General features: G+C 43.4%; 1 protein-coding gene across 2 annotated transcripts in view; it reads left to right on the top strand.

The window, feature by feature from the left end:
- The window catches only part of LOC118772061 (alpha-1,3-mannosyl-glycoprotein 4-beta-N-acetylglucosaminyltransferase C-like), a 112,538-nt gene extending 86,829 nt beyond the window's left edge, over positions 1 to 25,709 (top strand). For both annotated transcript variants that reach the window (XM_036520306.1, XM_036520304.1), the window contains 3 exons: positions 22,861 to 23,012; positions 24,079 to 24,223; positions 24,540 to 25,709. In XM_036520306.1, the coding sequence (XP_036376199.1) occupies positions 22,884 to 23,012; positions 24,079 to 24,223; positions 24,540 to 25,696 (1,431 nt within the window). In that variant the 5' untranslated portion in view covers positions 22,861 to 22,883 and the 3' untranslated portion in view covers positions 25,697 to 25,709. The remainder of the gene's footprint in view (positions 1 to 22,860; positions 23,013 to 24,078; positions 24,224 to 24,539) is intronic.
- Positions 25,710 to 25,949: the final 240 nt, after the last annotated feature.

Below are 25,949 nucleotides of genomic sequence, written 5' to 3'. Positions count from 1 at the left end.
CTCACCGCCAATGTTTGGATTGGCTTCTACTTGAAACTGGCTCGCAGTCTGGGGTCACTGGCTCAGACAACAATCACTGCTTCCCAGAAATCTGAGGAGCCAAGCGGCGCATCCCAATTTATAGCCACAAGCACCGGAATAAAACACATGGAACACGAGCTGCTGCAAGAGCTTCTGGGCCTGCGGCTCTGCGGTGACATATCTGTAGAAGCAGCCGTGATTAGAATAAATCCCTTTATTGTTACGACACAGAGGGAAGAGTCATTCACCTGAATACAATATGTATCGATTGGAGTGAGTCACTCTGCAGGCCGCCTCTGTGGAGCTGAATTAGTAAGAAAATCCTCTTTGTATGTATGGTGTGTACGCTGCTGTCACATACACTGTGTAACAAAGCAGAAGTAAACATCTTTCAGACTTGTCATTACAAACCAGGCACAGGGACTACTTTACATTTTATGAGCAGGAAGTAGTATAATATATACTGTATTGTGTATAATAACTTGCATAAAATAAATTACAAATGCCGTATACATGAGTATTAATCCAGCCTACCCAGAATCTGAAACAGTGTTTCTTTCTTTCTATTCAACATTTGGTTATTTTTCATTATTAATTATTTTCTTATTTGGTTTTATACGAACGGTTCACATGAGTGTGTTCAAAATTCACACCCGAGTACCCTCACGCCGAAATCGATTAAAATCTATTTCGGCTGCACTGAGATGGATCGGTCTTAATTAGATGGGCAGAGCTCGTTTCAGCCTCGGTGTGCGAGAGCGGTCTCGGAGCTTTTACTGTGCAGTCTGAAGGAGAACATCCATATGACATCACTGGGGAGGCAATGCACAGAGTGAAGGTTTGAGGAGTCTGTGAAGGAGCTGCAGAGCCCTCCTGCACAGAGCAAAGGGGGGGGGCGGGTGGGTGCACTCGGCCGTACCTTTCTCCCAGTCCTGCCCGGACCCTCGATCCGAATTGAATTCTAAAGCCGTAGGATTTGCACGGAGGCGAGAAATGAATCAGGCCCAGATGTCAAGGCGAGCGCGCTTGAATAATTAAATTGCCTTTGTGTGAAACGGCATCCATCTGATGTGGACTATCGGTGGCAAAGAGGGCAGTCTGGAAGTGAGAGAGAGTGAGAGGGAGAGAGAGCGCAGGCCCCCTGTAAATAATACAGGGGCACGGACAGCGTAAACAGAAGCGAGGAAAACAGCATGTGGGAAATGTGTGGGATAGCAGCTTATATAAGCCTCTCGCTTAACTGCATCACCAACAAGACTGCTTCTCTTGCCTGCTTCTCCATTTAATAGATTTCATATGAGGGTGATCATTTTTTTTTTCCTGTACGGTTTAAACATGAGCTGTGAGTGACAGGATGTGAAACTCGTGACTCCATTAAAACGAATAACAACATTTCCAATATGTTTTATCTGGGGGAAAAAAAGCACTTTAATGTCCCCAATCAGATTAGGCTTCAACCACTTCATTATTTCTATTGTATTATTATTCTATACAAACCCTATCAGGTTCTGTAGGAAAATGAGTTTCATTTAATTTTGATTTTGGTCAGGCTTTTTATTGGTTTTTACAGCAGGGCCCTCTCTTCAGCGACGTGTGCATGTTTGCGGCCCATTGGTGCTCTCCCGTCTCCTCTGATCCAAGCGGCTAAACGGACGACGGGTCTTCCGAGGCCTGCGTGTTCATCATTTGAATTTTCCAACCAAACTGAAAAGGTCTCCCACCCAAGCATGTGAACACTCTCTCTCTCTCCCTCTCTCTCTCTCTCTCTTTCCCTCTCTCTCTTTCTCCCTCTCTTTCCCTCTCTCTCTCTCTCTCTCTCCCTATCTCTCTCTCTCTCTCCCTCTCTCTCTCTCTCCCTCTCTCGCTCTCTCTCCCTCTCTCTCTCTCTCTCTCCCTCTCTCCCTCTCCCTCTCTCTCTCTCTCCCTCTCTTTTCCTCTCTCTCTCTCTCTCTCTCTCCCTATCTCTCTCTCTCTCTCCCTCTCTCTCTCTCTCCCTCTCTCGCTCTCTCTCCCTCTCTCTCTCTCTCTCTCCCTCTCTCCCTCTCCCTCTCTCTCTCTCTCCCTCTCTCTCTCAACACGCCCGGTGAATTGCAGATTGATTAGCGTGTATTTGCATTGTAATGGCATATGCACGCGTCCCACTTGATCTAACGCAGGGCCCCCCCGTTCCCTTTCTCCCCCCCACACACCGGCGGTGGAGTGCTTCATCATCGCTCCGTGGAAAGTGCCGGAAAAATTACATTACAAATGACATTTGCACATCAGAATAAAGGATTAAGGTCATCCTTTTTTTTTTCTCATCTTCTACCGTTCCTGTTCCATGGCAGTTTGCTTTTCTCTCCTGATTACAGCAGCGCACACATTACTACTGACACTTTTACGACCACCTTTTCCAATCCCCCTCATGTCATTATAGTCATAATAATACTCATAGTTTAATAATACCATTTATAATAATATGACAGCAATATAATAGTATTGTAATATAAAACAACATATTATTATTACACTGCATGTTTAATTATTTAATATCTAATGGAGTAATACAGATTAAATATATTGTTCAAGGGTAGCACAGTGGCATTCATCTAGGATTAGAATCTATAACCTCCCGGTAAGCACCCGGTCCGTCTAGTTTGGGATTTTGCCACACAGCATTGGATTCTATGTGCTGCAGTGCATCTGTCCTCTGTAAATTAGCCTTCCTTTCTACGATTTAAATGCAAAAAGACGCCAGGCCTACACAAACAGGCTACTGTTTGTGAGACTATCTGAGATGAAAAATAACATTGGAACAGCGGCGTGGCCATGCGTCTTCTCCCGTGGGGTCCCACGCTGTCTTCTGGTAAAGGCTGCGATGCTCGTTATTGTTTTTGCCTGTTCCGGACGACTCCCCGCGGTGCGGCGTTGAGACTGAAACGAAGGCGGCTTGCCCGCGTCGGGGTTCCAGCAGGGGCCAGGCTTATGACTGAAAAGGATATATTGGATTAACTGGGTAAAACCTTCGCTGTTCACAAGCCCCGTCCCCCGGGCTACGACGTTTAGGTTCTCCATGCCAAATCTGTCACATCAATCCAAAGTTATTGCACCTGCTATGCCCAGCGAGTGTGAAATGAGACGAGATGTTTTATTTTATTTATTTATTTTTTGTTCTTTTGCAATGAATTTCAAATTAGTTTTGATTCCAAATGAAAATATCACATTATGGCTGGAACGTCTCTGAGGAATGTAATGGTCTGAACCATCAGACCTTTACTACCTATTATTATTATTACACACGGATATGCACACTCATGAATGCATACGTGCACACGCAGGGGCACACATACACACAGATGCACATGCCCATTCATGAACACACGCACCCGCCCACACACACACACACACACACACACACATGCATACAAACACATAATCTTCATTTAGTACTTGCCTAACTACAACCATTTCTTTCTTTAAAACTGAGTCATTGCCATGAGACAACCACATTTTATCAGTGTGAGATTCAGAATACCTCAACACTCCTACAGTTTAAACAGCTTTTTAACAAAGCCTAGTCAGTAGTTTTGATTTTGTTTATTGTACATCCATCACTGCGTCTTATTACAGCCAGTGAACAGCAAACTCATTAAACTGTGAAAGAAAACAAAACAGAAACTACTGCTTAAGCCTGTCATAGTTAGGAGCCACATCTGTCGAAGGTAGAGACAAGCTTAACTGTGGTGTACTGTGGTTAGAGTCTGCCTTTGTAGTTATACAATACAGTAGAAAGGTAGTAATTCAAACACATGACACTCAAGTCACAGCCTACTGAATTTCATGATTCCAGTCACAGAAGTTCAAATACTGACACAACCAGAAGAAAACCTGTAGGTCCTGAAGATGTCTGACAATTGGTTATCCACTCAGTGGCTACAATTAAGTTGTTACGTAATCAAGACCTGATTTAGAGTGAAGTCAGAAACCCTGTGAATCTTGAAAGTATGACAGTAACACAGCTCATTAAAGGTACGCTCCAGTCAAAATCCCCTCATCTGACATGGCGTAATGTGCATGGGACCTAAATGACTGAGAACGCTGCTTCCAAAACACATTCAGCCCAGAGCCAAAGCTGAGCAGCTACTGTAAGTCAGCGGGAGGCGCAGTAAATGCCACATTAAATGCCATCAGCTTGAACCCATTCCTCCCATTTGCATAATAACCGCTGTTGACCGATGGCCCAGTATGCGCGGAGTTCGTTTTCTGCCTCCCTCTCTCCCCGTCTGGCGGAGAGGAAAGCAGACACGCGCCCCCGTTCCCCTCTGCCCCGCTCCGCTCATCCTGCAGAGGCGCGATAATCGCCAAATCCGCGAAGTCCACTGTTTCCCCCCGCTAAAAAACAACAGTGCATGCCGTGAGCGGTATCTGCAGCGGCCTCTGCAGGGGACGTCCAGTGCAGGAACCTTGGTACCATGGTAAGGGAATGGCAACTACATTTAGGCTTCTTGTTCTCCTTCCCCAAGATCGCTCTCCAGGGAGCTGTTTCCGAGCGAGTCCCCGCCTGCGTCGCATCTGGACCCCTCGCGGTGAATGGCTACGTTATCGTTCGTGAAGGCCGTGGTGGCTAAGTCGTTTATGTTTCAAAGGGCCTCTCGGATCAAGGAGCGGGGAGAGCCGATTCGCGGCTGTCATTATGTCAGGTGCTCTGCGCTATCGTTTTTGATAGGCATTTCGGAAATTCTGCCAGAATGACAAATTCGGTCCGGTGCTGCAACCCATCCGCAGTGAAGGAGCTTACGATGCTATTTTTAGGCTCCCTTTGAAGGATTAGCATCAGAACTCTAATTCCCAAACTCTCATAAACATATTCATTGCATAGATGAAGGACCAGGAATAAATTAATAGTCTTTATTATGTCAAGGCAACAAAGAGATTATTTTGGTAGCAATCTACAGCTCCACTCAAATATAGTGGGGAGGAATGTTTGATTCCATGTCAAGGCAGTGCTATATACAGCATTTGTTTTTCAACTATGCCTCTTTGAATTCATTGATCTGAATGTACTTCAGAGCTTTGAGGCCTTGGCCTATTTGCTTCATGATTTGCACAACAAATCATATTATTTTGGGGTCCATTTCCTGCAAATATATATATATATTTTGAGTATATTTTGACATCACCTGAATGTATCCCTCATTATGTAATATATAACCACCACCAGAGGGCTTCCAAGTGGCTCAGTTGACAAAATGGTCATCTCAAGCTCTGTGGCCCAGTTTAAATCCCAGCCATGTCAACGGCTGACAGTGACTGGGACCCCAGAGCAGCAGAATACATCAGCTTTGTTCTGCCAGGGTAGGATTGGGCACGTCGATGGGGTCTCCTTGTCTCAATGTTCTCAGACAGCCTGTTCATCAGGCACCTGCGAGTTGGTAGGATGATGTCAGTGAAAATGCCCTCCAATCAGCACCTACTTCACTGCAGTGCACTATGGGACTTGTAGTTTGAAGAACAGCCGTTGGCTGTGTGGGAGTGTGTATCAGAGGTTCGCATTCATCGTGCACGGCCGCTCCCACACAAGTGCAGAGCAGCTGCAAATGCCAGTTCCAAAAACTGTTGCGCAGAGAGGGAAAACCCATAAACATTAAATCAATAATGCCCCCTCCACTTTCATTTCTGTTGAGAACTTAGGTATTCAACCCTGGCAGCATTGGTTAAAAAAAGATACGTTACCTTGACGCGCTAAAGCCGCACGTACTTTGTAAATATTTTAAAGAGCCGGAACCATACAGTAACTCCGAATCCTGCTAACTGCCTTCATCTATCATTCATAGCATTTTTTCTCTCTTTTTCCACCACTCTGAACATGGTAACTGCTGGGCTCTCAGTTAGAGGACCACCAGGCCGACTCATTCAATATGTACGTCAAGGTCTTCGACAGCAAAAGTAGATGGAAAACAACTTTCAGTCAGTGAGCTCTAATGATGAGACGCTGAGTGCTCTCCTGAACGCATCAGAATTACAGCATTTCGGTCATCATTGCCTCTCTTGCTTCACATTTCCTATGAATTTGACCTTTACCGGTACTGTAGGAGCTCCATGTTATATTAATCAGGGTACATACTTCTATAGTGCAGCTGTGTGATTATAATGTATTCTCATATGTGGGCATACTGTAATCAGCTTTATTAGTAATTAATGCAGAACACATTACGGAGTTTATATAATTCCATAAGCAATATGAAACCCCTAGCGCTGCTCTGATGCTAACCCCTATCCCAGCTCCAGTTTATAACTTGACCCCAGCCCTATACTTAATGCTAAAAGCAACTGTAGCCTTTTATGGAATTACACAAGGTATGCTCAGGAGTCGTCTTGAAAATAATGTCCCGCTTTGAAAAAATAATGTCTGCAAGAAAATGAGCAAGTATTTGGAGACATGCAACCAACGAACCTGCAACTTCTAGGGGTAAACCTCACTTCTCTTTGGTTGATTTTGGCCTAGCAGTTACACAGTATGGGAAATTGCCTATTTAATACATTACGTTACCAATGTTTTTTCCGAGGAGCCGTCTTCAGCGAAAATGCACATCAGTATGCAAATAAGCTCATTTTCAACGTCCTGCTTGAAAAACCCTATACTGCAGCATAGAGTATGCATTACAAGCACCATATGCATCCCCCCTGTCATAAACAGGTGGATGTTATGTTTTCCAAAAAAAGGAGCACCTCTAGGTACATATAAGAATAGTGCTGTTCCTCCAGATTCATTTCTCAGTTAAATCCTTGATTAGGTTTATGGAGGAAAAAAAAACAAAGGGAAAGCAGATTACTTGCCTCCATGTCATCAAACAAATGAACAATAGTGTTTACCAAACAGCTTTGTTGTACAACATACCCAGTCATTAAAACGGCATATAATTAGAAGTGTAGATCAGCCCTTTTGCGTTAGATTAATTGCATTTATGAGCACGCTTCGTCTTCATTATCATTCTGTCTCGTAAATGGATCGGGTGGAGAAGCAATGCATATTCATTTTCCAGAAGCTTGGAGGTGGTAAAGAAGCCTGGCCGTGCTGGATCTGAAGCTGGTGCGCAGCCATCGGAGGGCGGTGTTTGGAGATGCCCTCCGCCTCAGCTGCCTGCTGAATCTGATTCATTGTCTGGATGTGGTGAACTGCGCGTATTCTACCCGGTTTTGACTGTCGACATTTTGCTGCATGGTTTCCGACACCGGCTTTATGTGTGACATTTGATTCTTGCCAGGTTTTTTTTTTTTCCAGAGAATGTCTGTGTGTGTGTGTGTGTGTGTGTGTGTGTGTGCGCGTGTGTGTGTGTTTGCATGAGCCACACACAGAACCGTCACGCAACACACAACGCGTCCACTCCTCCATCTCCTCCACCATACTCCTGGGTATTCAAATAACATTACCGGGCTGTTAATAAATTCGCCTTTTACAACATATTTCTGCCTGCTGTATTACTTTCCTCTGGCTTTGCTCTTGAATTTGAGAAAGACTACTGTAGGGTTATGCATTCTGTCTCCGGGAGCATTAATAATACAAGCCGAGGGGCTTTTATAGGTCCCTAATTCTGTATTCTCTCAGTTTAGGGAAGTGCACAATTCCCAGCCTGTTACATGGAGTGTATTGCCCAGAAAGTTTCTTCCAGTGTTTTTTTTTTTCTTTTTTTCTTTCAATAAATCATATCAGCTTGTATTCTTCGGAGAGCAACCGCAACTACAGCTCTTGCAGTGTCTGTCTGTATATTGCTGACTACACATCTTGGGCTGAAACGGCCAAATTAAATCTGAAGGAAATGAATGAATGCAGAGACTTGTCAAGTTTCGGCCTGTCTGTAGTTCAAAACCCCGTGTTTTGTGTTTTGTTTCACCCCAGGCATGTTGAAGCACTTCAAAGATGAAACTGGGGCCTCTTGGATGCAGCAGCCGGCAGCAATGTTGCTAGCTGCCACTGAATGGTTTTCTTGTGCGCAAATTCAGGACTGGAAAAAAAAACGGACAAGGCAACCCTTTTCCATCCATAGATGTAATTAGTTATGGCTGTGGCGTTTTTGAGAATTGTGCTTTAATTGTCTGAAAGGTGGAGAGGTGGGAATCATTAATGGCAAATTAGACAACGTTACTGATGCAGAAAAGTTGTAAGGCTGAGCTATTAGCATAAATGTCAGCAAGCAGAAAAGCGTTGGTTAATTAACAGTAATTGCATTACAGACGGGCGAGTCTTCCGTTCAATCACATAAACATAGTTTCATCAAACACTCAACTGTGAGAAAAAAACAAAGGAAGAACTTCAGTCTCTGTTATTGATTATTTCTACAGACAGTTACGACTGTGATAGAGAAATGAAATACATACAATCGAAATTGTTCCTATTAGGTACGCTCATGGTAGTCCCGTGATAGTCCTAGGGAGGTTCTGTGACATTTCTGTTAGGGATGTTTAATCCAGTTAAAAGTAGGATAATGAAAACTTGTAATTGTTAGGTTTGTAATTGCTGCAGCTGCACTGCAGATAAATAAACCTGAAGTCACTGAGCATTGCACTGTTTCAGCAGCACTTCACCTACACTGTGAAAATTCTAACACAACTTTTTTCCACTCAAAGACCCATTTGGCCTGACCACTCCTTGGAATCACGCCATTCTGTGTAGCCTATTTGCATGCTGGGAACTGTAGTTTCATACGCAATCTACTTCAAGACAGAATTCAGGTGCCATCTGTGAAGAGCCTCAAAACGACAGGGCCTGCCTCAGTTAGCCCGAAAGCAGCACGGGTGACAACCATGCTGTAAACTGAGATAATATACGCACAAAAGCCAGGCAATCGAATGCAGCGGGTGATTCACTCTGCCAGTCAGCACGCAGTAGGTGCTTCTCATTACAGAGGGGGCAAGAGGGTAACAGGCAATGTTCCTCCCTGCAAACAGGGAGTCCGTGCACACCATGCTTAAAAGCACAGCAGCCCCCGTACCTGTCTGAGACTGCACTCAGCTGGGAATACACTCTCACACGTAGCAATTAATACCTGGATCAAAGCCTGGCCTGAAGGCGGTCTCATAACCTTGCACTGCGTATGAATCTATATGCATGTAGGAAGCGTGTATAAAAAGACTGGGGTTACATTATAGCTTTGTCTCAAATAGAAAATGGCTGCCGCTGGCAGCATCCAGTTGCTCATTGTCTTATGTCTGACGGAAATCTGTAATTGTTTCCGATGACCGAAAGAGTGAAATCTGCCTGTTTTCTAGCAGCTGGCGCTGTAAGGAGGAGGTTTTCAAAGCCATACCCGAAACTGCAAAAGAAAGAGCAACACATCCCTCAGACAGAGAGAAAACAGCAGCTCATCATGTTCACTGCTGTCATAATTAGAGTCGAAGCAGTTCTTTGATGGCACTATTATACAGTCCCCCAAGATCTGTCCTCGTTTGTCTCAGACTCGTGCCTGGGCTGATAGTTACATTACACTTACATTTATTGCATGCCTCTACCCAATGCGACTTACAGGGCCATTATAGCGAGCAGCAAGTGCGAGTGGCAAGGGGTAACCATAGGCAACAGCACAGAGTTCAAAATTACACAGCTGAGGTACAGTGCTAGGCTAATACTCAATGCACATACATACATGTGAACACGGCTAAGCACAGGGTGTTAGTTACATACAGTTGATTAGTTATTGGGAAATTAATTAGTGGTAGACAGCGCAAGGCATTGATAAGCGTGCAAAATTGCTGAGCCAATAACTGTTTCCCCTATCGTGCAAATATGCTTGAGATTAAAGGGCATTTAATCAGTTAAAGTGTTGTCATGCAACCAGTCGGTCGCTTTTATTTCATCTCATTAGTGTACCCTAACCAGACGGTCTTTTTCCAAACAGCTGCACTGTGGCATAATTGCATTTCACAGTATCCGACCAACCTGGCTAAAGCAGCGGTCGCTCAGTGAAATGTAAAATAAATTGCTCTTTCAGATAGGTCAGCCAGCACCACCTTCATCAAATATTAACGACGACACACTGTAGAGACTTAGTGGATGCACAGCTATAGGATATTTGCAACAAATAAGGGCTTCGGAGGGGAGCTTCCTGCGAGGAGTCCTTGGCGGGCTCGGCTTTATTAAGAGATTTTTCAACTCTAAACTACGCATGTGTTTCCTTCCAAAGGTAATGATCATGCATCACGTCTTTCTTATATGTTATTTAATGCAGTTGCTGTGCCGTGGTGCTGGAGTTAGTTCAGTGTCAGCGGGGAGACTGTGCATTCTGAATTGCTTCCTGCCTTGGATGAGGAGCTGCTGTTTAACCTCAGGAGTCCTGGGCATGGAGCTTTCGGTTCAGCAGTGCAAGGACAGAACATTGGCTGTAGAGTATAGGGGAGCTGGCATCTTGGTGACTGCTTTTTGAATAAATTTGGTGAAATATGCTGGGCTCAAAATTCCATACAGGGGAGCTGAATTACTGGTAGTAAGAGTTACTGGAATTCGGACAGAGATAAATTTCTAATTTGCTACTATTTAGAAAGAGTAAATGTAAGGGAAAATAGTTATATTCTACCTCTAGACTACAATATGTGTTTATCTGTTCTTAAAAGCGTTATTTACATGAATTGCTAAAACTCTGTGGAGACATGGTTTTGCAGCCATGTTTTTAAATTCCTTCCATGCATTCTACTTTATGCTGTATCCAGTGTTGTGCTGTATAACATATTGGGACCACATAATGTTCTTCTCCAGATTTTGATTTGAAATAACTGATAGGGTGATAATACATGATGTGGTGGGTATTTGGGTCAAAGTTAATATTCCATGTATTATTCATTTTACATTCAGCTTGGATTTTTATTCAGTTTAGCCTTAACTCCATAAATTTAAAACCAAGAATTACGGTTAAAATTGACATAAAAATCAATAACAAATGGCATGTTAGTGACATGCAACATAGACATTTTGTCAGTCAGTGAATTGAGGCTATATATACTGTATGCATAGCCAAATAAATGATTCTGAATATTACCTATTTAATGAATCATCCTAGTTAATCACTCTGTCTGTTGATTAACGGTCACAAGGAATAAAAATCTGTAAATAAGCGTTGACAATAAGGATGAAGACAAAAAAACTGTAAGGGAAAGACAAAGGATGTGCATGAAGAACCCTGGACTGCCTTGTCTCTTTCCAAAGTGTTTGAGAAATTATGAGAGCTCAATTTTGAGAGTGGTCTCGGTGTATCTTTTGGGAATCAGCTCTTCAAGTGCGGTGATAATAGGCACGTTATCAGTACCGCTGGTCTACATTCGGAGTTCGAGCCCTGGGCCTGGATCCGCTTGAACCCGCCCCAGCCTGCCCAACTCCCAGCGCTAAATGTGCTCAGAGGAGATAGTGCTCTCTCCTGTTATCTGCAGCCACCCTCTGGCCCGAGGGCCATTTCCTCATTTTTGAGACGTGACCAAGGAGTGACCTTGGATTTTTTTTTCAGAGCTTTTAAGGAAGAGCTCTTTCTCTTGTTCCTCTTCCCTCAATCCTATCGCCTGCTTCTTTCATTTTTTTCCTCCCCTTTCTTTTCAGAACGGTTCTGGCTCGACTTACACAGAGAGGTTCATCACTATGCGGGTGCCGGAATATTCTTTTTTCCCCATCCCATCTGACAGACCGGCACCATCAGCCATTAATTCTCAATACAGTACATACAATCAAGCGTTGGCTGTCAATATCTTACTCCATATCTGATTCTCAACTTCTGTGTGTGGGTTTTTTTTTCCCCTCTGTGGAGTAACAACTGCATGCATTAATTATTTTGATGTAGTGGTTTTAATTTTGATTTCGCTATGGAAATGTGCAGGCAGTATTACGGCCCTAAATCTCCCCGCGCTCCCCTGTGAACTGGGTCAGAGGAGCTAACTGCTGAAAGAGGTCTGGGAGGGATTCTCACTCCGTGAGTAATTTCTCACCCTTTGCAGTCCTCATTACGCTCGGCGCCGTAAAACTGCCCCCCCCGCTGCACTCAGTTTTGGAGTGAATCCTTGGCTAAAACAGAGGGACCCATCAATGGGACTTTTCCATTGCTAGACGTTAGCATTGTTATAGAGCTGCCAGTTACAGAATCACCATCAGTGCGGTATTCATTATAGCTGTGCGGTGTCTTTTGTGGGTACTGAGCTGGTGCTGGCAGACATAGCTGTCTATTATGCAGGTGGCACACAGGCGTGATCGTTGTGGAATGGTTGATATTCAGCGGTCTCGTGATTCAGACTCCCACGCTGAAGCGCAAACCTGCTTTAATGCCCGCAGACTGGTTTCTTTAACACGGCGCGCCCCGCTGTGAAGGATGCAATGTGAAATTTCATCACTCCGTAGCGTGGCGGTTCTGCCTTCTGTGTTTTCTGCCTATTTTTTACCTTTTTCCTGGGGAGCAGATTCAGAAAAATTCATCTGTGCTGTCAGAACATTCATCATCCAAGAACTTCCTATCACTCCAACGGTGAAAATGTATCAGATGAAGCACTATGTTTTAACAGCCGAAATAAACAACTGGTTTCCTCGATTTTATCACCTACCCTTAAAACACGCGTGACCTTTGCTCTGTAGCCAATTACAGCTGTTTTTTTTCCGATTTGAAATTTGATTGCTTTGCATCTGACATCAAAGAGTAAATGTAGTGTCTAATCCACTATAGCCATACCACCTGCAAGCGAAAGTCTGTCTTGAGCTCAGTTTGGGGCTTGTGAGCACTAGCATCAAAGTAAGATCAAACAGCTTCAGTCCTATAGAACCTGTGGCATTACTGGTCAGCGCATACTGTAAAATGTGATCATCTTTGCAAGCATTTCATTTTCTGCATTCTTACACATTATAAAGAGTTTGATGGTGACTGAAATGAGCCAAAAAAACAGTGAATGAGAATCTACTGTAATGCTTTCTCATATTCCCTAATCCCAGCAAATGTAGACAGACAGAAAGCAAGCGAGAAGCAAGGCAGAAAACCCGCTCTGTCAGTGAGTAGGACTGCATTGGCGGTTGTGTTTGCACATCATGACTTGAATGAAATGTGTGGACAGTGACTGCTTCTCACTCTTAACAGGGAGGTATCAGCTCAACCAGAATTACCATTTCATCCAGGGCCCCATTTGTACTCCTTGCCTCTCTCAGTGATGGATATCCGCATGGAAAATAATGGACCTACTGATTTTTTTTTTGTGTATTTTTATGTCATAATTTAATCACAATACCACTGAGCAAATTCAGATTTTACTGCTCTTGCTTTCTCATTTTTTAAAGGACGTAAGACCAGTCACACCTTTATTACTTAGTCATTTTAGGTTTGAAAGACACTGGCTTAATTGCACTGGGTGTGAAGAGTAAAAACCCCATCAGAGGCTTATCTACAGCTGACCAAAGGGCAAACTGTTATAGCTGGAGACAGGTGAAAGAGCTATTCCCTTAATAATTCCCTCCGCCCCCACAGCCACACACACACACGCACACAGATACACATACACAGACATTCACACAGTTATACGCACGCATTCACACATGTGTACACACACACACACACACACACACACACACACACGGAAATTGATGGGCCCCAGAGTGACATGCTCATGTGCAGCCTCCAAGACGGCCACACCTATGGTACCCTCCGACTCTTAAAGCGCTGATGAAGGTTCAAGGAGCTGCCCACCTTTAAGTGGTTTCCACAGCGGCATGTTTCTCAAGCCACAATTCCAGACCACAATTCCAGAGGTCTTAAACCAGACCAACACATACAAGTGTAGATAGAAGAGATTGCGTTCATGCTTTGCAGTGGAGTTGCAGTACAAGCAAGATAATTATTCGGATAAGTATCATCCTACGATCCCACGTTAGCCACATCACATTAACACATTGAAGGCATGTGAAGTTTCACTGCAGAAACAGAGTGATTCCAACTGTTTGTGAAAACAGTTTGATAAAACTCCTTCCTGATTTGTTTTATCAAGGGTAATATATTGCAGGCACCTTAAGTCAGATTCACAGAAATGACGAGTAACTGCCATTCAAGTCCCTTGTTTTGCTTTTTTCAGTAAGCCAACAGTATCATCACAAACCATACAAAACATTAAATTAGTATGAAAAGCACATGACCATTTGCTGAGGAGTGCTGAGGAGTACCTCTTAAAACTGTTTGGAATAATCATAAGAATACACCAAAGACAACACAGGGACGATAGGTCAGGGGCCTTATTCATAAATATTCTCTTCAGGATGGGCTTAAGCCTTGAAATTCAGTCTTACCTCACAGCTGCAGTGGGTTTTTAAAGAGGTGCCGTGAATAACTTACAGCAAAGACCTGGGATGAACCGCTTGATGGAAGGAAAACTGTGACTTGCGTCATTGCCTGGAAAGCCGTGTGACACTATTAAATGTGCACACTGGCACCGCATTGCGGCTTCTCTCCAAATCCTCCAGAAGCCCAAGCAGAATCCCCGGTAATTCACAAAAATGTGGCATCCCGGATATGTGATGTCACAAAGGATACCACAGGGGACGCCCAATAATGTGGGTTCTCTCTCGTGTGGTGGGCGGGACAAGTGCACACTGGGATGTTTTTTTGCCTGAAATTGCACCTATATTTAGATGTTGGTCTACTGACTTCAGTTAGGTCTCTCTTTTGGACCTTGAATGCCAAGATTTTCAGACTTCTCCCCAGGTTTAAAAAAGCTCTGAAAATGGATACTGTGGATGCGTTGCATAATCCTGTGAAAGGAATAAAGATCTGATGGAGAAAAGATTTCTACGGCAATATGTAATGTACAATAGTTGTGGCTACCTGTCAGAATCAATTTTGCGAATGATTTGTTACTCTGTAATGATCTTTGTGGTTCATGCTGTCCTAATGGCCTTTTTGGCTCATTGTTAAAGAGAGCAGGGTTTTTCCCTGGGTCTTGCAAGGAGCTGTGCGCTGTGCATGTGGGTGTTGGTGGAGGCCTCAAAAGCAGGTAGTGTGCATTTGACTTCCACAGATATTTTGTTTATCAAAGAGGTACATAGTTAAACATTCTGTGAGTGAATTCTTGCACAACAGAATTAAATTGATTGCTCTTGTTGCTTAGCGCTGAGCAAGGACGTTTCTAGCTATTGAAAAGATCTGGGGCTCAGTCAAGTTGTAAGTTGTAAATGTAAGTTGGCTGGGGCTTTTTTTTTTTTTTTTTTGAAGGGAGGTTTGCATCGGTAGTTTGGGGAGGTTATATCTACCTTTATAATAAATAACTATTAGCACACCTTCGGACGCTGCAAGTCAAGTTCCGCTCTGTTACACAGGCTGTCTGTTGTTTTGCTATAAGCACCTCCTTTTTCAGGGCGAAAATATCCGGGACTAGTCCTAAAATAAGCGGGGCTAAAGCCCCGAATGATTGGACCTAACGACGCCACTGGCGCTGAGGAGTTACCAGTTTACATACTGTCCACATAAGAGCATAGAAGATGCAGTTCTTTTTATGTAACATGTATGTGTTGGGGGGGCGGCTTTTGCAAAGGTTACAATTATTCTTATATTTGAGAACCTAACATTTGGGCCTCTAAACTCTATGTATACACTTAGTTAGGCTGCAAGGTACTGAGTGGCATAAGTCTTAAAACTTCTGTTAACCAGCTTGTAAGCTGTCAGTAAGCTGCTACAGTGATTTTCCCTTTGGCCAACTCAGCATTCCTTTTCTGAATTGCACGGTTGCTGTGAAGTGAAAAGTGACTTCTCATTTGACTCGGTGGCAGCTTTTCTGTTGTGACTAAGCGAAACAATCGCGTAGTGCACCAGAAAACGCCCTGCTGATGTGGTCTACTCGCTCATGAGGTAAATCCAAATTAATGACGATTTGTAGGCACTGTGTCAGCAGGGCAGTGTGGGCTAAACCCCAGCGGACCGAGGACTCCCATTTCCAGCTAAACGCCTCGGTTTATGCCGGCTGGCGGTTCCCAGGCGATGCCCAAGAGGGCCGGTCTGACCGGGTCTCCCAGAGTGAAGACCCCTCTCCGTTACGCCGAGCGGGCGCTTTTCTGGAGGCCTGACAGGTCATGAATGCTGATGGCTGTTTTCGTCCACCTTGCCAAGACGCCAGGGCCTGCAGGTGTCATCCCCCTCCCACAGTGGTAAAGTGGATCCAGTGAAGCGAGAAGGAGCCTCTTAACGCTTCCTTTCCCCTTCCTTTCACAAACAATACACAAAACTTCTGCAAAAGGATGAGTGCATGGGTCTTATCTAAGATTAAGTTGGGCTGTCAAGAATACGCTCTTTCTATCGCTTTTTGTTTCGGTGATTTGGATTAGATCTACCTGCAAGCGTTAGCTTTATGCTGTAAATATTTGAAGAGCAACTTAAAGGCCATGGAGTTTAGGGAAACCCGCAATTTCTGTGTGTGGTTTCAGATTCACATCTTTGTAAATCATGGGACCTGCACTGAAATTACTAATTTCATTGCTGACATGCCAGAACTACAATCAGACTTTATCAGTGTGGGGTTGCACTGACAGTAGCATTTCCTCTCCATGTATGATGAATTTCTAAGAGCGGAAGATGCCTGTCTCCCTCATAGCAGCTAACTAAGTCCACTCTATGCTACGAGCTGTCAATAGAAGTCACATTTTAACCACTCTCATTTTCCCTTTCTTGTTGTGGAAAAAAAAATCTACTTAAGTAGCTGAGGCTCTGACACAAAGCAACTGCTGAATTCATCAGACTCTTCGGGCTTAATTGATTATTTGTGCGGAGCTATGCATCTGTTAGCTTCGGGGTACCGGGGGAAATAATGTAAAATAGGTAAGAAGATTAAACGTGGGAAAATGGCTTTTACTGGCTGCACTGGCTTGTGTTATTAATCTTTTTCTCTCCTCTCATTCAAAATGGGTTTTTCATTAAGGCTTCCCCATTAAAGGTGGCTCCCTATAGCTTCCTGATCATTAGAGAAAGCTTTACTAATAGAGATTTTATGAAGTGATACAGACGAGAGAGGCGAGCGATCATTAAGGTTCATATTGGCAGAGTTCGGAACGAGACGTTCAAAAAAACTCGGGGCCGTCTCTCGCCCCAGGCCCTGTTTTTGCCATCCCCGGAAGGCAGCAGCCTCTATTATCCTGTAGATTCTGGTCCACTTTCTCCCTTGTCCTCGCCCGCTTCGCGTTATTAAAGATAACGAATTGACAATGCGCGCGCCTGAGCCAGCGCGCATAATTTTCCACCTCTCTGTTGACGCCTGTTTAAAAGTCGGTTTCAAATGCCGCGCGCCCCATTCTGCAGAGCACATCTGCTCCCTTTGATGCCCTTAAGTCACAGAAATGCAGGCTTCAGTGAGAAAGCAGGAGCATAGGAATAGTTTCCCTTTTCAAGTAAAGACGCCCTGTACAATTTAAGTATGGAGGTTCCTCACAGTAAGGAAACTGTTCAATATCAAGTCAAAGTCATTTAGTGTAGTTGCCATATTGAAAATGTACATCTCTTTCCATTCTGTGTGTCTGTATGAATAAAGACTTTTAAAAAAAGGAAACTTAAGATGCAAGCATTATGGTGTACCATATGCCTGTATATCTTTTGATCAGAAGTCATGCACTTTTTTCCACCACAAAAAGATCTCATGAACAGATTCTACTTATAGTTATGGAAGTGAATTTAGCTTTTAGCTTCGTAATGAGGAATTCTGTGGGCAATTAAAAAAAAAGAGTAAGAAAAACAGGTTTAAATAAAAATTCATTTTACCTACACAACAGAATTCCATATGAAAATGCTTCATTGTCTTAATGGAACGTGTCAGTTTTACCACTTCAACAACCCTGCTTGAATACACCACTTGAATACAACTGATTGGGCAGACAGAAAATGAGCTTGTGTGCATTTTCTGTAACTGTTGTGCGTCATACTACTATTGTTAGTGTTGTAGTATTGATATTTCCAAGCTGTATTGTGTGGAAAGAAGCTCTCGCAACCTCAGATAAAATAAACGTTGTTATTTTTTTTTTCAGACGCTAATTCTCACATAAATGCACAAAGCCTGATGTTGCATTAATCAAAGCACACATTGTAAGGGTAGCGTACTTATTTGACTAAAGGACATAAAGGAATAGGATGCGTTTACCTATGGCTCCCATGTAATGTTTTTTTCTTTCCCCAGCTGTTATCCAACAGCACACCGTGTGAAGTGAGGGAAAACCGCAACAGTTTTCTTCCGGTGCCCGGAACGCAGGTATTAATTTAGCATTCGGGAAATGACCCCCCTTTCGGAAAAGGTCGCACGCCCCGGCCGTCATCAGCATTCCGTCCTATTCTTGTCAGTGAAGCACTTTTCTTCTTTTTTATCGATCCCGGTGTCTGGGTTTTTATTCACCTTTCGTGCTCTGCTGGCACGGCACTTTTCCCCGATCTGACACATCTTTTGTTTGAGATTGCAAACTACGTGTCGGAGGAGGGTGATTTGCTGGCACGGCCGCTTTTTACCTTATCACCCGGGGCGCCCCCCCCCCCCAGACTGAAGAGTTCCACTTGCCGCTCTCTCATCTCGCACCCCTCGGGCCACGCCTCCTGTAATCAGAAAGGTGTGATATTCATGAGACGGAGGACAGCATTTTTCCCATGCAACTCCCTCAATTATTTCCAACGTGCCGCAAACTTGATTTGCTCCTCTTCTTCTGCGGGTTCTCGGCACATCAGACATGACTGTAATTGCTTTTTTTCTCCCCCCCCCCAGCCTCTCTAGGGAAGCCCCTCATCCTCCGTTTTGAAGTGTGCCTGCTGTTTGTGTCACCTTGCGGTGCTAGACGGCACTTGGGGAGAAGTGACAGTTCCTGGATTATTATCACTGTTATTTATTTTCTCGGCAGGTGCCGTCATCCGGAATGACTTGCATAGCTTACATTTTTACCTATTAACCATTTTCGTACAGCTGGATGTTTACGGCATTGGAGCAGGATGTCTTCAGGGGTGAGAAACAGTCCCCCTGAAACTCTGTCTCTCTGCCCCCTGAATCACTACATCCCTCTCCCCTGAATCTTTATGTCACTCTCCACCCTGAATCACTACACCCCTCTGCTCCCCTTGAATCTCTAAGTACCACCACCTCTTCACATGAACATTTATCAGACAAATGGGTAAAGCATTTCATCCATAGGAAAAATCTGTACAGCTGCATAATGTATCACAGATACATTTATTTTGATGTTCAGTATATTCAAACATGTTAAATATGTTAAATATGCCACAATGAACAGCAAAAGTCAAGTACAAAGTGACCAAATAATAAACAAAATAGCCACTTTGCAAATACTTGCTAAATGTGTACTAATTTGTCATGCAGACAGGAGGAGGTTTATGCAAATTATGTGAGGTTTTAATAATGCCACTCTTGCCATGTTGGAAAATTTACGTTTGCTTTTGTGATTATATTTCAGACGAACTTTATCTGATGTGAAAATATGTGAGGTTACTCGGGACACAATATGAATGTGATAAAACTCCATCTACAGTTAATCCATTTCGCCCTTTGTGTACTAATTCTCTCTTAGAACAAGTGAAAGTAGTATTCACCCATTCTTTGAATGGATTTTTTTGTGTTCACAGTTTGAAATTGACTTCAAAACAATTTGTATTAGGAATAATTGGATACACAGGCAAACCTTTACTCTCTTTCGGCATTTTAAAACCGCCAAGATGCAATTTGGACTCTTGATTAGTGTGACCAAAACAGAGAGCTGAACGCATAACTTTCGTTTTTGTTTTTCAACCTTCATTTCTCCGCCGTTTTGGGAGAGTCAATGAAGCAGCCCTTTTCACTTCGGTACATTGATAATGGGCTTTTTAACAGCCTCTTATGAGAACGGATTTAATGCGTTCTGATATAAAAGGGGAAGATTTGATGAACCGCGGGCCCGGCCTGAGCACCGCTCCTGTTATAATGCACCACATATCAAGTTAAAAAGCATCAAAGGTGACTCTTACCTTTTTAAAAGGCCACCCGAGGCCATTCTCTCTCAAAAAAAAAAAACTCTCAGCAGTTTACCTTACAATTATTAAATAAAAAAACACATCCAAGCTGGAGGTTGAAATTCTTTTTGAGAGTTCTGGGGGAAAAAAAAGTCAGGGTGCACTTCAAAATTTAATGAATGCCAGGAAAGTGTCTAGCTGGTCATTAAAACGTCAGTCCCAGTCAGTGAAGCTGGTCGATTCATAAACCCTTGGTGCGTCCAACTGAACGCTTTCCCTGGGTTTTACTTTGGAAGAAGAAGAAGAACGCTGGTGTCAGTTGCGGTGTCTGCATGCTGCTGTGTGGATTACGCCATGCGGGAGGGTGCATGTTTGGGGGGCTTTCGGTGCATTCTCTGCAGTGACGTCTCCCCTGCGTGGGAGTGGCGGAGGCTTTAACAGGAGGGTCCGCTCTCCCCGCAGGCCGCAGTGAATTACTGAAATGTGCCAAGGACCCATAGCGGTGAAATAAACCCGGCGTTCTCGTGCGCAAAGTGTGGACCCAATCAAATCACTTTGGCGGCTTCCCATGGTGCACTTGCAATAGGCCTGGGGAATCATTTTGATTCATGAGTTTGAGTTTTTTTTTTTTTTGGGGGGGGGGGGTTTCCATTACCCAGTAGATTTTTTTCCAAATGGCAAAACAGAATATTGGGCATAAGGGTTTTGTGGGGGTTTTTTTTAAACAGGGTTTATTTAATTCCCTTCATCTTTTTTGAAATATGATACAACAGCTTTGAGGTCACCCTTGTGGAGTTCACTCGGTTATCTGAGATGTTAGAAAAACCAACACCGCATTAAATGAAAAACATTTTCTGCTCCTTTGTGTCAGTGCGCACTATGGCTGTCATTGTGTTTGCATTTGCACAAATTATGACCCTGAATCATAATTGGCCATCTTCACTGTCATTGTCACATTCATAATACCAAAAGAAAGACTTTTTTTCATTATGCAAACACATGAAAGGCCTTTTCTGAGGCCTTGCTGTTGGTGTAAGAATAAACATATGGATTGCTCAATACAGTTTTTGTGCCCTCTTACAAGCACATCAGTGGAAAAATAACAGATGTCAATATAGAACCGAAATCCAAAGAATAGGACCTCAATGACTATGCACTGGGAATATCATTTCTAATTACAGATGAATTTCAGATTTTCCTCCTGAAACAAACACCACAGTAAAGATGTTATAGATTAATCACAGTTAAAGTGTAATTTAACTCAGGTTGGCATGAATAAATATGAAGGAGGATTTGTCAGAACTTGATATTCCAGGCGGACCTGTCATATAGATTTTTGTATTCGGTGTATAAAGAGGCAAATGAGATATCCCCAGATAAAGCTGGGTCACGGTGAGGATGATCAATACGTGTCTGGTCAATTGAACCAAGTTATAGGCCATTTTGTATTCCATTAGCTGTCTTGGGGGACATCCACGGTATCAGCTGAAAAAGCAAAACTAATTCCATCTTCAGGGTAATAAAAATTCATTATCTCTTCCAAGCTGAGAGAAAATGAAACTTCTGGACATATTTAAATGATTCCACCATAAGACCAGAATAACTTCTGCGCCTGCTACTTAAAAAAAAGTAGATCCCACTGTATCCCATTGTTTTACACTATCAACTACACTGAACGGACAGAAAGAGAACTGGGGTAATTTGTGCTGTTTTTTTTTTGCCTCTTATTGTTTTAAGAATTTACCAAGACATCCTCTCGCATGAATGCACGCTCTATCCTCAGCTCACTGTATTCTCAAATATAACAGCCTAATCCTGCTTAGAGTTATATGTCAGACAGAATCGTGTAAGATCATCAGCAGAACTTGCTCTGTCCTGAGTAGACAGCAATAAACTACTGCCTCTCCATTGGCCACACTGTGTGCGCCTGCTTAACGCTGGACGGCTTGAGATGTGTCCTACTTTCCGCAAGCGAAAATATCCATAAACAAACAGAAATACCGGGTCAACACTACAGCTTACAGGCATCCAAAGCTACGGCTTACACTTCTGCCTCTAGTATTCTGGTGAATTGCTAATGCTGTCATTACAACATGCATATCTACTTGAATTTAAGTCGCACAAAATATCAGTAAGCATATCTGAATGACCCCCCCAGGTGAATGTGACTAGCTGATGATCCTGGCACACCTGAGTCGACGGACCTCACAGGGTTGAATTTATAAATGACTGGTGTGTCCAACTAAGTGCTTTCTCTGGGTTTTATTGTCTTATAGAACCACCAAAGTGCCTTTTGAATGTATGATGGTTTGATAAGGATATGAGGTGACCGGCTAAGCAGCCATATACCTCTCGAGTTGGAAAGGGTTGCTCTATTTTGGTTTGGCTCACTGTGTCATAAATTAGCTATTCATAGCTCAGCCCTGGGCCACTGCTTCACAATGATGGGATAACCTTTCTGAGCCATAGTTCAACCACAGTGGCTACATGTCAAGCACAATCCCGCCGAAGAAAAAAAAAGAGCACAGACCATAGACCTGTACACCTTTCCTCACCCTGCTGAGAGTGATGTGTGACTGACAGACCTATAAACAGTCAAACTGCGTAAAGGGAAAGGGCAGAGTGGGTAAGGCCAGTCATTAACAGCGTGAGACTGTCTAGATGGACACGTCTTTGGTACATGACATCAGCGGGGCAGGTTAGACAGAAGTGGCCTGGGTGGAAATAGAAGAATAATGATAAGAACGAGACAGTCAATGCAGGCATGACCTGAAACCGAAGTCTGGAGCCCCGTCAGTGGCAGACAGCTGCCAGCAGACAGAATGGTGGGTGTTGACTGTGTTACTGTGTCTGTATGATGGGCGTTCACTGTGTTCACTGTGTGTGCGCGGGCGTTCCCCCTCAGATCTCAGTGGATGCTTTGCCGCCATGAGGCTGGTCTGGAAGTACGTGGACAAGATGAGGTGTTTCCGGAAGCGCTCCGCCATCCCGCTCCTTGGCGTCCTGATCACCTGCCTCCTCTTCCTCAACCTGTTCATCGAGGACGGCTATGTACTGGTAAGCCATTCTGCTAATAGCACAACATTACGGACACACATAGCAGTGTGTAGTGGCAAGAATTGCACATAGCAGCAGGGGGCTACAGGTTTGAGTCCCAAGTCTGTGACATTTCCAGTCAAATGTTAAATGATATTTAAGTGCAAGATAGCAATAAGGAGAATTGATTGTGGTTAGCTTGTTAACAAGAGAAAAATGCATAATATGTGTCATCAAATTCAGCTCATTTGTAAGTAAGTAATCTGGTTCAGTCCTGGTTAATCTGTTGTTATTTGTTGCCCTATAATGCGCCGCCGTTAAAATTTGATGTGGACTTGGAACGTCTGTGGATTTCTTATTTATGAGGCCATCAGAACTTTGTGATCACAACATGTTTTCTGTATTTGTTGTTTAAATTATTAAAGAGTCCTGCACGTTTTAGACAAACTGACATTCACACCAAAGCAAATTGCATTTAAATGCAAATAGCTTCTGAGGCCAGAGATTCGGCATGCGCTGCAAGTGCTTGTGGGCTGATTCAGATACATTAAAACACATTCTTTTTAGAAAACCTCAGCCTGCTCTTGGGCTATGTAAGTAAACAAACATTTATTTCAGCACTGAAATAATTTAATATTAACATGATATTTCTTTCCAAAGTTTTACCTTTTCTTATTTTGAAACAGCATCAAAGACTGTGCCAACTCCCTGACTCCTAATATGTCCAAGTCCAATCCTAATTCTGAGCTATAATCACAATACTTCATTGCATATGGGTATTGTGAACATTTGTACAATGGAAGTTTTTAAAATAGTGATTTGTTTTCACTTATATGAGCTATTAATTTGTCATGTTTCCTCGTCAGTTTAACAATCAGTCTAATATCAGACCTAGAACTTCTTGGAACTCTTGGAATGACTTCTTGTCCTCTGTGTAGTTTTGTAACTTTTTTCTTGCAGAAAAAACCTTGCCAGTTAACCTTGAGAACTGTGTACACTGGGATTAGATTGAACAGAGGTCTAAATAAGGCAGATGCCCATGTATTTCATGTTTGTGTTTTCTTTGTCTGTTGAAAACTGATTTTAGGAGGAGGACAAAAGGCAGAGAGAGACGTCAATACATCAGCTGAACTCTGAGCGATACGTTCACACCTTCAAGGACATCTCAAATTTTTCAGGAACTATAAATGTGACTTATCGCTACCTGGCAGGATCTCCATTGCCAAGAAAGAGTGAGTACTGCTCTATTTATACCTGTCATTTCAATGACCTGCAATATTCCTGTGAAATTTGAGAACTGGCTCAAACTCTAATGAATTAAAAGCATGTCATCTTGACTAATTTACTTGTGTTGAACAGCCTAGTATTCACAAAGGTCAGTTCATATCAATGTGTTTAAAATGGAGGGAAAAAGCAATGCATCAGCTATAAAAACTTCACAGCTTTGGTTGGTGAAACTAGATCCCGGTAAATAAAAAGATCAAACACCAGCCACAAGAGGAAATGTGCTATTTGAGTAATGCCGCTTGTTCCTGTTTGTGCTTGCAGAATACCTGACCATCGGACTGTCTTCTGTCAAAAGGAAAAGGGGAAATTATCTCATGGAGACGATAAAGTCCATTTTTGACCAGTCCAGCTATGAGGAACTTAAAGAGATAGTGGTCGTGGTTCACCTGGCAGACTTTGACTTAGCTTGGTGTGAGAGCCTCGTGCAGGAAATCTCCAGAAAGTTCGCCCACCACATCATAGCCGGAAGGCTGCTGGTCATACACGCTCCCGAGGAGTACTACCCGTCTCTGGATGGGCTCAAAAGGAACTACAACGACCCCGAGGACCGGGTCAGGTTCCGGTCCAAACAGAACGTGGACTACGCCTTCCTCCTCAACTTCTGCACCAACCTCTCCGACTTCTACATGATGCTGGAGGACGACGTCCGCTGCTCCAGAAACTTCCTGACAGCTATGAAGAAAGTGGTCACCTCTCGGGAGGGATCCTACTGGGTGATGCTGGAATTTTCCAAGCTGGGCTACATCGGGAAGCTATATCACTCCAAGGACCTGCCTCGCCTGGCCCACTTCCTCCTCATGTTCTACCAGGAGATGCCCTGTGATTGGCTGCTGATCCACTTCAGAGGCCTGCTGGCGCAGAAAGACGTGATCCGATTTAAGCCCTCGCTGTTCCAGCACATAGGGTATTATTCGTCCTACAAGGGGTCGGAAAACAAACTGAAAGACGACGACTTCGAGGAGGACTCGTTCGACATCCCCGACAACCCGCCCGCGAGCCTGCACACGAACATCAACGTGTTCGAGAAGTACGACGCCACCAAAGCCTACAGCAACGTGGACGAGTACTTCTGGGGAAAGGCCCCCTCCACCGGAGACTTCTTCGTGATCGTCTTCGAAAAGTCGGCCAAGATCAGCAAAATCAAGATCGTCACGGGGACCGACGACCGGCAAAATGACGTGCTGCATCACGGAGCCTTGGAAGTGGGGGAGAAGCTAGTCGGGACCAAAAAGGGGAAACAGTGCACGTCGTACATAACCTTAGGAGAATTTAAAAATGGTAACATTGAAGTCCGTGATGTCAACCGGCAGATCGCATTTGACATTGATTGTGTTCGCATCGTGGTCACAGCCAGTCAAAAAGAGTGGCTGATAATAAGAAGCATAAGCATTTGGACTACACAGCCATCAGGTCAATAATTAACTCTATTATAATCATGCCGTTAGGACAGCATATTTATTTACTTATTTATTTATAATGTGTGATATTGATTGATGTTTTCATTTGGTTTTGTTGCAAATAACACTGTTAAGTTAACTGAATATATATATATAGACGAAAGTGAAACACAATGGAAATAATGACCTCAAAACCATCATAAATCTGAATTCAAAGTAATTCAGTTTTTTTATGATTTATCATATTACTTCACTTTCTGTCTTATACAAAACA

This window comes from Megalops cyprinoides, chromosome 25, assembly GCF_013368585.1.
Source record: "Megalops cyprinoides isolate fMegCyp1 chromosome 25, fMegCyp1.pri, whole genome shotgun sequence".
In the NCBI taxonomy this organism is placed as follows: Eukaryota; Metazoa; Chordata; class Actinopteri; order Elopiformes; family Megalopidae; genus Megalops; species Megalops cyprinoides.
Note: the sequence above shows the minus strand (reverse complement) of the source record. Positions and strands in the feature narration are given on the sequence as shown.